Source organism: Pomacea canaliculata, linkage group LG12, assembly GCF_003073045.1.
Source record: "Pomacea canaliculata isolate SZHN2017 linkage group LG12, ASM307304v1, whole genome shotgun sequence".
NCBI lineage: Eukaryota > Metazoa > Mollusca > Gastropoda > Architaenioglossa > Ampullariidae > Pomacea > Pomacea canaliculata.
This window is the reverse complement of record NC_037601.1, coordinates 14,662,432-14,678,117: the sequence shown is the minus strand read 5'-3', so window position 1 is coordinate 14,678,117 and position 15,686 is coordinate 14,662,432. Positions and strand designations below refer to the sequence as shown.

General features: G+C 42.8%; 1 protein-coding gene across 1 annotated transcript in view; it reads right to left on the bottom strand.

The window, feature by feature from the left end:
• Positions 1-10: 10 nt before the first annotated feature.
• LOC112577403 overlaps positions 11-15,686 on the bottom strand; it is a 53,254-nt gene continuing 37,578 nt past the window's right edge. Inside the window, 24 exon segments of the mRNA XM_025260468.1 lie at positions 11-287; positions 852-969; positions 1,472-1,566; positions 2,155-2,269; positions 2,653-2,707; positions 2,868-2,891; positions 3,231-3,280; positions 3,662-3,825; positions 4,004-4,161; positions 4,553-4,731; positions 5,807-5,908; positions 7,165-7,296; positions 7,808-7,951; positions 8,422-8,645; positions 8,968-9,085; positions 9,960-10,177; positions 11,030-11,144; positions 11,409-11,677; positions 12,558-12,672; positions 13,210-13,451; positions 13,803-13,920; positions 14,172-14,323; positions 14,505-14,616; positions 15,084-15,215. Of these exon segments, the coding sequence (XP_025116253.1) occupies positions 161-287; positions 852-969; positions 1,472-1,566; positions 2,155-2,269; positions 2,653-2,707; positions 2,868-2,891; positions 3,231-3,280; positions 3,662-3,825; positions 4,004-4,161; positions 4,553-4,731; positions 5,807-5,908; positions 7,165-7,296; positions 7,808-7,951; positions 8,422-8,645; positions 8,968-9,085; positions 9,960-10,177; positions 11,030-11,144; positions 11,409-11,677; positions 12,558-12,672; positions 13,210-13,451; positions 13,803-13,920; positions 14,172-14,323; positions 14,505-14,616; positions 15,084-15,215 (3,278 nt within the window). The 3' untranslated portion in view covers positions 11-160.

Sequence of the window (15,686 nt, the reverse complement as noted above, 5' to 3'; positions counted from 1 at the left end):
TTACAAAGTCTGTTATGCAGTTATTTATTTCACAGTTATACATAGTATAGTACTTATTTGGCATCTATATGCAGTTCATATGGCATGAAGTCCATCTTACAGTCTTCAAGCATCTCAATGGTATGAAAGAGCGGTTCGCGACTCATGCAACCAGTTTGGCTTACTCCTGTTCATAACCTGGAGGGTAGACTACTACAATGCTTGCTGGACATGTAGGTACAGGACAACATTTACCAGCTGGTGGGCTGGCCAGGTAGCACTGAGCTGGCAGATTCCATGATAAGCATCTAGAAAAAGATTCATGAAACGCAAGGATGTGGTTAGCAAGATTGTATAAGTATAAAATATATAACTGTCAAATACTAACAGAGTTTAAATTGTTTCACTCCATGGTTCAGGACCTGTTGTTGGGTTGTTTGGGTTTGATACTGAGATTATTAAATTTGTTAAAAATTATCTGCTGATCTAGTCATTTTCTCTATTTATGAAAAGATTGATACTAACTGTCCAATACTCAAGTGATATTTTTATGTTCATGTATATGTGTTGGTGGACCAGGCATTAAAGCCATTCATATTTAACCTGAAAACATCCTTTGTGATAGAATTGCACACTTTTAGCCAGTTCTGATACCATTGTGCATAGATTACGAGAAAGTATTTCACGATGTTCAAGACATCCTAAGCTTTTTGTGCAGTGATAACCATTTTTGATTGATATGTATAATTTTTAGAGATTATACAATGTCTTTTTTGAGTTGTTCTTAACAAGACAATCCCAAAGAAAAATATAAATGAAATAAAAATTGTGTACACTGATGTGGAGTGTGTATTCGACAATACTATTCTCACTTGGTGCGACAGGTGTAGAAACCGTCGATGTCTCTCTCACATGTGCACTTGTAGTCGCAGCCATCATCCCATGTCTGGCCTTGGTGATAGTAATGTCCGTGATAGTAGCATCCGCCAGCTGTCCACAGAGTTCAGAAGAAAGCACCATTATTTAGATAAGGTTAGCAAACTGAGAAGTAGTCAGCAATATCCACTGGTACATATATTATATTCAAAAATTTTTACTTTATCATACAGACAAACATGAAGCAGTCTGGTGAAAAACAGGACCGGTACAACACTGTTAGCCTTGTTTAAGTGTGTGCACGGGAAAATTCCTTATCTCTTTACGACTTGCACTTACCTACTATGGCTTGTAGCATTAATTTGCTAGCTATACCATCTTTGTAACAGTATTAAACTGTAATTAAACGGAATTACTGCAATTTCTTTTTGAAATGCAGAAACCCAATGAAGTCATCCATACAGTCAGGTTTTTAAAATGTGTTATTTTCTTGGAAACTTGAGACTATGCACCAGCTTCTTCTCCCAGCACACATGGTTCTGAGTGAAGAAGAGAACCAAATGTCAATAAAGAGTTCGAGTGAAGAAGAGAAGAGGTTTCAGCAAAGGATTCTCACTTGAAGATATGGAACAGTTCAGTGTCTCACAGCACTGTCCAGGTAACTTGGTAAGGTGGCAACCATCAGGCAGTGGCATTTGGTACTTGTGACACCTGTGAAAGGTTATTGAATTTTTGGAAATATCATTTACTAAATCTGAGCTGATTCTTCTAAAATACTTTGCAGCTTTCTGGATCATCTGCAGCTATTTTGCATCAGGTATTTATTTAGCAGAATCACAGTATATTTCCATTGAGGTCCATTTGATGAAAGAGCTGGTGCTCACATATTTTTTTGTGTGCTTCTTTGTAATGTTAACTGTTGGTTTGTTTGGTCCCATGAACACATTGAGCTCGCCTGTTCATGGGGTAATCAGCATTATTATTATCATCATTGCAAGCTTAATATACAACCTGTTTGACTGCATACTCATGTTCCTAACCATGGGTGTGTAGAATAGTATAGTCTACTTGTCGACAGCATTTACCATATGGTGTGACAGCGCAGAGCTGACAAATTCCCATGTAAGATATTAACGATGTGATCTAGGCGCAGAGCTCAGTGCCGTAGTCCGGGCAGCTGGAAGATTCTGTTGCAGATCTTGACAAACGTCAGGGCGGTACTCTTTTGTGGTGTTTATTTAAAAAAAATTATTAATAGGAATAATAGCGAGGACAAAGATCACAACGTGTCAAACTTACAGATCGTCACACTGGTAGTAGCCTATGCTGGCGTCGCGACACGTGCAGTTCTTCTCGCAGCCATCTTGCCAAGATTCGCCGGTGCGGTAGTCGTGGCCGCCATAGGAACACACGGCTATTAAGATAAATAGAAATTCAGTTCGCTGTGAAACTTACTAGGCACGCTACAGGTGCAGCCAATTGTAAGCAAAGATTTTTCTTAACCGTGCACACATCGTCCTGTATTGCAGTTCTTTTTTCCCTTTCACAGAACATTTCAATATTCATCTAGCACGTCGCCGCACGATGGTTCCCTTGGTTAAAATTTGGCTCCATCCTGGATTTTTGACTGTTCCGATTGTGATTCAAGTCTTCCTGTAAGGAGCACTGCGCTCGCCTGTTTGGGCCGGACGTGTTTTAGAAAAATAGCGTGCTATGTTGCTGTATTAACCGCAGATTTGTCAAATCTGTGACTTCGGCAATTTTACTTTTTTTTATTACCATCCAGTAAACATTTACCAATTATAGTCGCACATTCACACATATTTGCGAGCTTAAGAGGACCTGCTGGAACCTTCAAGAAAGCATGTACACAAACAGTGCCTGTTGGAACCTTTAAGAAAGACCGCACGGAGGACTTTCGGGCTGTGTCGGACTTTACAGATATTCTGTTGGATACAAAGTAAGGCCAAAAGAAAGACAACCATAAATCACTATAACGAAAAATGACTTACGCCTGATGTTTGACGTGTTGCCACCTGAAAAAAAAAGTGTTTACGTCTTTGAATTACTTCGGGCTTTGGGGAAGGATAAAAAAGTCAACCACTTGCAGTCTAATTATTTTACAAGTAACGATTACTTAATTCGCATTTGTAACTGCTTTTACTTTTTCGTTATATGAAATTAAGGAAAAGTCTCCTAAAAGAACACCATGGTGCTATGTACAAAATATATCACCAAAATTGCAATATTTGTATAATAACATCTTTCACTGCGTACAGGAAGAATGTGGCAAACACGGCGAAATGTGCATTGTCGGTTGATGCACACGACAAAGACGGGTCTAAGACACAAATGAAGTGCATAGAAGTACTTACAATGCCCCCATGGGCAGATATCATGAAGACATCGCCTTCTGCCCGGTTCACTGTTCACATTTTAAACAGACTACATGTTTAGATATGAACTCTTGATATATTTGAATATCACATCCATTTTAGAGACAAATCATTGATACGTTGTGTTTACAGTAATTTATATCAGAAGGACATTTTGGCTTTTCAGTTTCAAAAGGAGCCAGCATACTTTGCCTTTGTTTTTTAAACAGCAATACATTTTCTGCATTTTCAGATTTTTATCAATGAATAAAAATGTTAAAAATGATGTTGATCATCTCCACCCTTTTGTCTCTCTGTCACCCAGTCGTTCATCAGTCATCCGTGGAGAAGCTGGAGGCACAGTTAATTTAGCCTGTCTTTATCTGCTGTACCAAAATCAACAAGCGAATCTCGAAGCAAGACTGACATACTCCAAGAATCGGCGGTCGTGGCTTTAGAGTAGAGGAACGTTGGCTTAGCTGCTGATGTCCGTTCATAGAAGCAAGACCTTTGGGTGGACACCATGATCCAGCCAACCGCGTCACATCCGCTCGACTGCTTGTTAATGTAGAACTCGCGTCCCATTGAAGCGTCCCTGTAGGATTTCAGAAAGACCTGGCTACAAATGCGGACAATTATTTATCCTTGGAGACGCAAGACATCAGAGCCGCTATGATTACACAGGCGTGGACATTATGAAGCTACTGATGGCATGGAAAGAGCTCAGGGAAGTGGTAATCAAGCCACTGTGGTACTTAAGGTAATTAATTTACCCTTGGAGACTGAAGAAGTTAAACTGGGCCGACTTGATGTCGTTGTAGGTGGAGGTGATAATACGGGTGGGGTCAAACCAGTTCATTTTGTTCGCATCCTTGGCATCAAAAATAATATTGGCCTTTTCCTCACCATTATTCCACACAGACACCTTGACCTGGGTAAACACGCAAATAAGTTGGTTGTTTATGTGAGGCTTACGATGTTCAATGTGCGAGTAACAGTCTATATAACTGATTCATAGCTGTCGAGTCAGAACGTTTTTAAGATTGTAGAGCTGTACTGGATTGTAAAGCAACCAAGAAGCCAGATGCCTCTGGTCAAATGCTACTGTCCCTGGCGTGTAACGCTGATGTCACGAAAACAAACTTCTTTCAAAAAAACGGACAAAATAGTTCCAAGCAAACTCTGTAAAAATCTAAAGTAGAAAAAAAAAAAACCCTTATACAAACCGACAGACCAAACAAACAAAAAGGAAATCCGTCATTTTGGGTTATGTCCCCTTAGCTAAATCAGTCATCGACATGCGCTTGCACACCTGTCCGCACCTGGTCGAAGTTGCACTGGTCCCAGTAATTGGACAAGGCTGGCTTGTAGTTACCGTGGAACTCTGCCGTCGGTCGTTTGGCCATTTCGTTGTTTTCATTGCGTGTGTCCGTTGACGACCACAGCTGGAAGAGGTCATCGTTCTCCACCCCGGCCACCCCCTTCAGCAGTGTCACCCAGCCTGGCGCGCGACAAAAGACGTGACAGGCAAAGGAGCGAAGGAAACAGTGAATTCAAGGCTGGTGGGGCTGTAGTGTGAAGGCTTACCTCCCTTTTCTCCCATGCTCCCTCTTCTCTATCCCCTCCCCCACTCCAGCCCCCAACCACTACAGTGAGAAATTGCATGTATGCTTCCCCTTCCCACAAGAATGCTGCTGGGCGTTGTGTGTGTGCGTGCATTATTAATTATGCATGTTTTGCATCCATCACCGTCGTTCTTTTCTCCATCTTTATATTATTATAGACTCATTCATCAACTTCCTGTTCAAGACCCTCCAGATACTCAACCACTTTCCCACGTCTAAGCACTCGTCCACACACAGAGGCACGCCCGCATACACGCAAAGACAGAAAAAGAAGATAAAAAACAAACAAACAAACAAAAAAACAACAACCCCCACACCAAAAAAAAAAAAAAAAAAAACAAAAACAACAAAAAACAAGGGCTATGGAAGTGGGGAGAGAATGAGATAGAGGTAAAAAAAAAAAAAATTAAAATGTTAACGCACTCGAGGAACAGACAACAGAGAGCAAGATGGCTGAAACAGCATGAACATGCAGGCCTATTCTAGATTGTCAGACGCTGAACATTAATCAGATGAAATAAAAATACACAGCACCTTCACCAAAGGCCCACTAAAACCGGAAACTTCAAAGCGATGTTTTCGCTTTGCTTAAGGTTTCCTTGGAAACAAGAAGCAGCATTTACCGAGCAGATCCTCTGTATCGTTGGAAGGAACCGGGCTTCCTGATGGTGGTATGTCTGAGCAGGACAAGTTCGGAAAAACAGGCCTCAGTTGGTGATGTATGTATGATGGCTTAGTATACAAAAATAGCATGCTTACAATCATTTGCTTAATTAGTGACCTGAGGATGCTAATGGCTTCAGTTCTGTCCGCAATGCGTCTGACGGCCACATTTCTAAAGGTCTGCTTCCATGCCTGCGAGGAACTGAATTGCAACAGCTTTCTGCCGGGCCAGTTCTTGCTCTGTTTCAGTGGGCATTTGGTCATGGTGACTAGTGGTCAACGGTTTACCAGGCTGGCTGTAACCATGAAACTCCGAGCCTTGTCCGGAAACAATCATATTCGGGCCGGAGGTGCCAGAGAACCCGCCACCGGTGACCACAACGACGACGTCTAAAGAGAAGAAGAAGACCAACCGTGGATCTAGACACGACTCTTGACGTATGTCTAAATATTTTGCTGTGTGCTGGCAGTGGTTTTGCCACGGCAAGAACGCTTGTCTAAAGTCAATAAAGGCCAGGTCCATAACAGAAGCCAGTGTATTACAAAGTTTGATATCTCTAGAACTATAACGTTAATGAGGAACCCGAAAGCAATATTACTTTAATAATGAACGGGCTTAATTTAGTATGATTTTAAAATTTCTCAAAGAAAGACTCATTTCCTTCATGGATGTGTATAGGTGGACTGCTGTCTGTCTGCCAAGACCAACACTTAGCCTTTTGCGAAGTTCAGTGCTGTTAAGTCTCGGCGAGCCTAAACAAATAATTTGACTAAACCGGAAGCTTTATAGCCTAATGCCTCGTTTTAGGAGTTAACTGGAAAAAATCGTCTGCCAGCAGTCCAGTCATAGAAGTTCGTGGTTCCGCACACTAGACACAAATCTTCAAACATGGCAGCTCTGAGTTTTAAAACGAGCCTGAGACCATATTTCACGGCACGTCATAAATGTGAACATTTTGATTGGACAATGCGATATTATTACTTGGTCAAACACTTTAAGTTGGTGCGGCCCTCAGTGATGATAGCAGGCGGAATTTAGATAAAAACACCTTTTTTTCTAACAAAAGATTACAATTCACAAGCATTTTCTACAAACTTGTTAAAAAGTCTTTTATCTCTTTTGTTTGTACGCTTGTTCCGCAGTCTGTCTGCCCATGACAGGAATAGTCTGAACAATATTGTCCATACCTGTTCTACGATAATTGGCATCAAGAACAAGGAATTTAGCTTCTTTTTGTAATCAACAGATAAAGCTTCATGCACTTTGTCAATACCTGTACATGTACTAACGGAAGAATTTGTGTTATTACGTTCAGATAAACGTTGTCATATGCCTGTATATAGAAGCAATAGGCAACTTAAATCGTTTGTGCCATCTGCAGACCAGGTGCTCAGTCACAGATAAATTATCATTTGAGTGCGTGCGTGTGACGTAGTGATGTAGGTGTGAATAAGAATGGTCTAGATGTAAGTTTGTGTTGTGTTTTTTTTAAATTGTGTCACTCGCTCACATGTTTTTACCTTGTAGATAGAACGTTCTATTGCCCGTTGGGATTAATAAAGTTGATCATTGTCACTGACAGCAACTCAACTCACAAGTAGTGCACTAAGTAACGTTTAGCTGCGTACGTAACCTCGGTACTTACATCCACAGAAGCCGCACGTTCTGTTGCAGTTGGTGCGCGCCCATTCGGTGTACGGCGGCTGACAAGCAGAAGCTCCGTAACTACTGCAGTCTTCTAGCAGATCAAAGCACTGAGACCCGCCAGGGGTGGTCACTGCGCACAACGACGAGCACATCCGGGATTGATGACGTAATTCAAATATTGAGCTATCAAATACAGAACAAAGAACTTTTTTTTTTTACATTATGCATAGATGTGAACTTTCTTAAATATGAGAAATTGTCCTTTTTAGTTAGCAAAAAGCAAATGGGAAAATATCAGTAGGAAATGAGAGAAGAGGAAACTGATGTCATGAAATTGAGGAAATAGGCTATTTCACGAAAACTACAGCCAAACAGAAGTGGTATCACTCAGGATAAGTGTTTGAATCTCTCTCTCTGAGGAGCGCGTGTGTGTGGTGCTAATTTTACTCGTTATTAATAAAGCCTTTCAATGCCGATAAACTTGTGCCAGACTATCTTCAATGCCTCCCGACACCGTTCCTCTTAAGTGGTTGTTCGAATCACAACCAGCTTTGACCATTCTCTCCAGGATGGAGAACTTAAAGCAATCGCACTGAACTTAAAAGGCGATGCATAATGTTCACCGTTACAGTTGCACTTGCCTGCTGTTGAGCACATCCCGCAGTAAGCAGGGCAGTTCTCGCTTGCCCAGGGAATGTATTGGCCAGTACACGCGTCCTTCCCGTAATCCACGCAGTTTGGCAACTTGTCCACGCAAGAGCCGGGAGTTGTGCTCTCTTCACCACCTATCAATCCCCCAACCGGATATAAAGCTACTGTAAGTACAGGTATATGTAAGGTATATTCGAAAATAGGTTATTTAGTACAGCACGCTCTACCAATCGTGTATGGTTCTACACTTCTAATCTATGCATTTCTGACAGTTTCTTGACCATAGTTTTGCTATTTAGCATCTTACCCTTCTTCGTCAGCAAACGTTACCTAAAGTCGACTGGAATGGGGAAAAAAGATGTTTATGAATGACATCTGACACCGTCGGTTTGGTCACATCAAAGAAGACGACAAAGACTACTTCATCCCCAGCAGGACAAACTGAATTGGTAAATTTCTGCATTACTTGTCCAACCCTTAATGTTCTACAAGTGAATTTTGTAATTAAAACAAAAAAGGTCAGGTCACATATGAGACGTGACGTATGACATGACATGTCACTGACACCTGTAGCTTGACGTGTAAAGTGTGACGTATGTCTCACCACACTGTTTGTAACCACAGTAGTAAGGACAGTTACGCCGGGCCCAGGGTTCATACTCTCCACCGCAGGCCTCCTTGCCGTAGTCGGGGCAGTTGTTGAGGGGGTCGATGCACGCTGGGTTCGGGGTAGTCGTGACGGGCACCGTGCAGTCCAGCACCTCGCAACAGCCCTGAGGGTCCTTCAACCGTTTGCACGTGCTGGGGATCTGCAGGTAGCGCTGACACCTGCCCAAAGACGCATAATGGCCGGTGATCTATGAAGTTAAACAGTTACATTTTTGACAACTGCACGGTCAGGTCTACAACTACTGATAGAAGACCAGATTTAAACGTGTGTGCTAAAATCTGTACACACCTGTCTGTATTAGGATTTATTTATTTAAAAGACTGAGACATTTTCGTTACAGAAAAGTGCAAAACTGGTTTAAAACACTTCTGGCTTAGAGTGCGGAAACAACACGAAAGAAGGGGAGAGAAAGAGAGAAAGAAAAAAAAAAGAGAGAAAGAGAGAGAGAGAGAAAAAAAATTAGTGCCGTCGACAACTCACTTAGGCTTGCACACGAACTGGTGGGTGGTGGCATCCTCACAGGTGCACAAGAAGTCGCAGCCGTCCTCCCATTTGTCGCCCGTGTTGTAGACCTTTCCCTTGTACAAGCAGGCCGCCTCTACAACCAACAGTAGTGTCTCGGTACAACCAAGTTCATGTCGCTTACACCTTTTTTTATTTGCTTTTCTAAGAACATCTCATTTTTTTTTAATTTTTTTTTAAATTTTGGATACCATCCATCCGTCCGTCCTTCTGATTGCCGGCATTTAAGCCATTCATCTACCAAACGACTTTTTTGTCTGAATGCATGCATGTCTCGCGTTTTAATTCAGATATTCCAGTAGAACCTACCATAATGCCATCATCAATCTGTATTCTCGCAGACGATTATTTTTCAATTAACTCATAGAACGAGGCTATTTACAGAACAGTTTCCGGTTCTGCCATGTTTCAGCTTAATTGCTCGATCGAGGATAGTGTGTATAAAACTTCCGGTTTAGTCACATTCATGCTTTAGGCTCGCCGAGACCATAGCGAACTTAACAAGAGGCCGAGCGTTGGTCTCGCCATACAATCAGCCACCCACCTATACACGTCTGTAATGCCATCGATGGACGCAGCACCACCTTTTTTACACAACACTGACATACAAGTAATTTCAGTCTTCTCTGAACTTTTGTCTTCATTTAAAATCACGAAACTGATGATTAGGGGCAGACATTTCGTCTCAGGGTGGCTAACGTCAAGAAGCTGGATAAACTAACCAAATGAGGAGTTTAGCCTTTTCTGAGCTATCTGTCCTTGTGTACTTGTGTACTTCCGTGATGGGTGGCAAGAGATTCTATATCTACTTTCTATTTCTTAAAAAAAAAAAATCCGTTTTCTGTGTACAGTTTCTGACACATTCATGCAGGGACAGGATACTTGACCACTACAACAATAGAGCCGTGAAAAGTTCAGACAGTAAACGTGGGTAAGTCTTTAGAACTAACGGGAGCTGCCGAAAAACGATCCCTGCGACATCTGGTAGCCCGCGCGGAAGCCAGAGTAGCCGGAGGCCGCCACGGAGGTGACGGAGAAGATGTCGACGGCGGAGGGGTTCTGGGTCAGGTCCACCGTCGTGCCATCGGGATTGGTGCAGATGACAGCGTTGCAGCAGCCTTGTTTCACCAACGTGCAGGCGTTCGGAAGGTTGTCATACGTCGGGCACCTGCAAGGTGAGGAGAAGGAGCAAGTGTCAAACTCGACCTTCCCTTCCTTGTGCGCTTGACGCCTTTTGACGTTCTCGTACGCTATGACATCATTTCAGCTGACGTTATAAGTTTCCCTTTCCTGAGTTATGATGACGTCATTTTAAGTTTTACCCTCTGGCGATATCACGTCATTTGCAGTTTAAAAAATCTTTTGATATCATTTCGATTTTACATCATTACCCTCAACACCTGTTGTATAAAGTCATGGCGAGCTTTTATTCTTCTGTTTTATATCTTCTTTCTCCTGCGTTCCGACTGTCACAAACCTGCGGCTTTTTTATTGTTTGGACGAGAATGGGAACCAGAAAACGATGGCGGATGCCGAGTGATTTGCGTGGATGCGTGAGGGTGTGAGCGTCTCATGGTGGCTGTTTTTTCTTTGATATAACGGCGTCATTGAAAGTATAAATGAGAGTATAACTAGTATAAACGGTCAATGAACTGAGAGTGATTTTGCTGCGTGTTGTGTCTCCTTGATTGGGACGGGGAAGAACCTTACCGTTTTCTTCAGTGATGTTTGTGAAGTCCTGACCAGATTTATTAAAAGTTTAAATTATTCACATGAAACCTGTTGAGGTGTGAGGTTTTTTAAAAATCTTTCTGAGTAAGATTTTTTTAAAACAAATTATTAATTAGAGAAAATTAAAATAGTAATATAGAAAATTGAAATCTGAATGATTTTAAGGAATGTAATTACTGTCCAGGTTTTTGATTTTTTTTTTTGATTGAGTGTGTTTTTGAATGTTCATTTTACACTACGATTTTCTACTCTGGCATCGTAAAACTGTAATCCTGTCACTTGGACTTACTTTGGTTTACACTCATAGTACCCCGACCGTCCGTCCAGACACTCGCAGTCATAGTCGCAGCCCTCCGTCCACTTTTCACCCTGGTTGTACACTCGGCCGTCCTTGACACACATGTCTACACAGCAACAGATATCAGGACTACGTTTCGAAAGAGAATGCTGAGTTGAAAACCGACTAATAATTGATGACAGATTATCTCAAATGGCCAATGCACTTAAATGGCGATAAAAAGATGAAGCAGGGACCGCAGTTTGGATACGCGAAGGGTAATTCTTACAGAATAAGAAATCTCCTTGAATGAATGAATAAATAAGAACAGTCGTTTAACTCGCTCCTGGCGAGGGTGCATACGAGTACCTCTACCTGCAGGCTTTCTTACCCGTGATGCCCCCAACGTCTATGTTGGGAGGTAGAGTGGCTCCTCCACCCTGCGGACGAGCTCCCGATATTTGCGTGTTATCGACGATTACCAGGATCTGGGGGCTTGAGGACGGAGCGGGTCCTTGAGGAGACAGGATGCTCGGTATCAACTCGGGTACCGGGTTGTACGTGCCCTTGCCGGGTATTTCACAGGTAATTGACGGACAGCATTGCCCCGGTACGTTGACAATGACACAATATGTGGGCAGAGGCGGCATCTTGGGACACCTGGCGTCAGGAAAGTAAAAAAAGCAGATGTTCAAAAGAGCGGGACGTGGGTTCTAGCGACGTTGAACTGACCTCAATAAGGGGAAGGAGAGGGGACAGAATTATTCCGAGGCAGCAACTAAGACTATATCACAGCAAAGCAGACCAATCTATAAACAGATGCCATATACAGAAAATGAACAGCGTCCCAGAGACGAGATCTGAACGCAGGACAGCCAACCCTCACTGCATTGGTGACAGGCGCTAGCCACTGCGGCACCTGACCACTTCTCAATACAAAAGTTTAGCAATAGAAATTATGAGCTCACTCATGTTCGGAAGATATATTTAACTGCCCCTAGTACAGTAACGACTCAACCAAAATTTACCACAAATGATCTCGGACAGTATTTCCCTTAATGTTTCGTTGTATTATGTTCTTTTCTATGTACGTTGGCTGAAAATCGTTGTTTTAAGGAGATTTTAACCTGTCCAAGGAGAGATTTTGACGTTCACTCTTTTTGAACTTTTCTTTTTTCGTCTAAGCCACACGCTTTTTTAAAATTTTTTATCTTTTAATACCTTTTAATAGCATACTCTTTGCTGCGATATGGAAATGTCCATGATGTGTGTGTGTGGTATATATGCGTGTGTGTTATAATAATACCTCTCTCACAGTTCCTCCCTCACGCACACACGTGTACCGTTCTGTATGCTACAAGTTAATATTTCTCCATTCTGCCTATTTAGCACAGCAGAAAATTAAATTCTCAAACCTGTCAAAAATTTCGTGCTTCATCTATATCTAAACTATATAAAATGCATCTATTTAAAGCATAAAATAAGAATCAAAATCAAGTATTAAGGGCTGACACAAAAGTCGTGGCTAATATATACATACTTTGTAATGCACTTATACGAGCCAGTAGCTTCATCTTCGCAAGAACAGACGAAGTCACAACCATCTTCCCAGAACTGGCCCTGGTGATACTCGTGGTTCTTGTATACGCAAGCACCTGAAGAAAGGCAACAGTGAAGAAAATTAATCAAAGAACCGTTCTGTTGCTTATGTTTATAAAGAACATTAATCAAAGAAACTTTCTCTTGTTATATGTTTGTGAAGAATATTAGTTGAAGAACCGTTCTAACAGCAAACATGTCGTGCAGAATGTTCTACATTACTACACATTTAAGGGAAATGACACTTTGTATCACTTGTTACCGGTTTCAAGTCATAACATGGATGTAGTCTCGATGAAAGCAGTCACAGAGTTTTACAGGAAATATATTTGTCAAAACATCAATAACAACTCTTCTGTTTACTATCACGGCAAAGGAGAGTAGTTCTATTATCATTACTATTACTAATACCGCTGCTGCTCCACCTGGTATTTCTGCTACCCCTACTTAAACACTAACTTCAAGAGCTACTAAAACTGCTATTAGTAGTGCGATAAGAATAAAACAAAATCAGTCCTCATGACAAGACACTGAACAGGCAAAGCATACATTAAAAATAGAAAAAAAAAATTAAATCAATTCCTCAGACTTACTTCTGCCACCGGAGATGCCAGAGCTCTGTGAAATTTCCGCCACAGAACTGGTTCCTGACACAATGCTATGTGTCCCCAGTGGCACCACGTTGGTTACGTTAGGCGGCAGGAACGGCGACTGAGTCGGCTGGTTGGTGCCTACCATGGGTTGCTGCCCCTCGCATGCCGGAGCCTCGCAGCACTGGTCCTGCGGGTCGGGGATGAGGGAACAGTACTTCGGGAGGGAGGAGAAGGCGGGGCACCTGGTGAGAGCATGCGAGGGCTTTTCATATCATCGGTAAGATCGTCACACATCATTCATGTAATAAGGTCTAACCTACTATTTGCAAAACTAGAAACTGAATGAGATTTGACAGCTCACGTGACTCACCTGGCGACGATGATGATGACTATGATAACGATGATGACGACGATAAAACTGACATTGACGATGATGATAGCAACGATCACGACGACGACGATAGTGATAACACTGACAGTGACGATGACGATGATCACGACGGCAATGAGACGATAAAATCGATGACATGGCATGTCAATCACTTCGAGAGGTAGGGGGTTACCTGTTCTGTGATGGACGCTGATTTACTTACCTGGAGAGACAGGTGTACTTGTTGGTGGTCCCGTTGTCGCACTTACAGGTGGCATCACAGCCAGCGGACCAGCTGTCTCCGGTGTTGTAGTGCTGGCCGTCCAGGTACACGCAGGTGTCTGCCACAAACACTCATCAGATCATCATCGTTTTTTTCAGTCGATTCAGTCAATCGCACCGTTTAGAAAATTTAAGAAAAATCTCAGCGTATCATGCTGATCATTATGCAATTCCTCAGAAATTCGTGAAGTGAGGCAGGGTAACGTCACTGCAAGACGGGTAACATCACATTACGTAACGGGATTTTAGATGTTGCAGAGGAATTGCATCAGCTGTTAAGATTCCGCCGAGAAAAATGTGAATGCTGTACCTGGCTTGACCACGACAGGGACGCTGACAGGGGGCATGGTGCTGGTGGTGGAGGGTGGAGGAGTGCCCTCACAGGACACAAATTTGCAGCAGGGATTGGAGGGGTTGTCCTTGTAGTAACAGCTGGGGGGCAGGAAGTAGTAGGCTGGACACCTGTGAGGTAAGCAGAAATAATTCAAGCCACACGCATGAAAATCCCTCCCCAGACAGAACACTTTCACTAGACTGACTAGAGAGTCTCGGTCCTTTGTTGTTGCCCTCCTCACTCCCCCTGAACCGATCTCGCTCGCCGTAACATAAAAGTCACGTGACAAACGACAAACGACGTACTCACTTGTCGGTGCAGGAGTACTGCCCCCTGGCGGCGTCGATGCACTCGCACTGGTAGCTGCAGCCATCCTCCCACGTCTGACCCTGACTGTAGGTCTGGCTCTTGTACACACACACTGCTCGACACAGCCACACACATTTCATTATACACGCTGTCTTGTGCACGCACAATCATACACGTACGCACTCGCAGACTTCTCTATCCACGCGACTCCTCAGTAAAATATGTACGACGATGACAGTTTGACAGTAAATGTGAAGCCAGTGTCAACGAGCACTGCCATCGGGGTATGTAACCTGCACTGATAACCAATTAAGTCGTCGAAATTAAACAGAAATGTTTCACTTTTCTCCAGCTCGCCTAAGTTGCTGACAAGGGGTAAATCAACCAACCAACCCAACCCCAAAAAACAACAAAATGATTAAACATTTTTGTACATGATTGTAAGAACAATTGCTGGTCGGCAGCAAATGCCCTTCAGAAGCTGGCAATTTCAGTTCGCCAGAACTGAATTTATGTTTGGGTTTTCCTGAACATCACTCACGGCAAGAGCCTAGAGCAGTGAACCAGTTACACACTCACCGCTTCTGGTGCCGCCGAAATTGCTGGGGTTGGATCCCAGCCCCACTGGATTGGTGCCGCCCACGCCATTGAAGGTGCCACCCACAGCGGCGACAGGCACCAGCACTGACGGTGGGGAGGTTCCTCCGGAAACTGAAAGAAAAGACCCACAGAATCCATCAACTCGACACCCTCTTTCTGACTTTGTTAAAAGAAGAGAGTGACAGATGCTATAGCATGTCACAGATGATATAGATAAATCTATCCGGGGGAAATCCCCGTGCTTGATTAAAAAGAGTATAGAGGAAACTGTGTCTTGAAGCGAGTTCTGTGGTTCCGTTAAGACACAGTTTAACTGATGAATCATTAGGCAAATCCACCGCAAAGACGACGAATACATTTTCAATACGGATGAGATGTCAAAACACCTTGTACTCTAAGGCTGTTTAAAAACCTGACATCAAACTCACTGTTTGGATGAAAACTGTCTCAACCAGTGTCACCAGAACATAATGCACTCTGTAGACTCTTTTTTAGCATGACACACGTGACACATTGTGTCTTTACTTCGTGTATGAGCGGGTATTTCGTTGCAGAAGTGAGCGTGTCTGTTGGTATATGTGA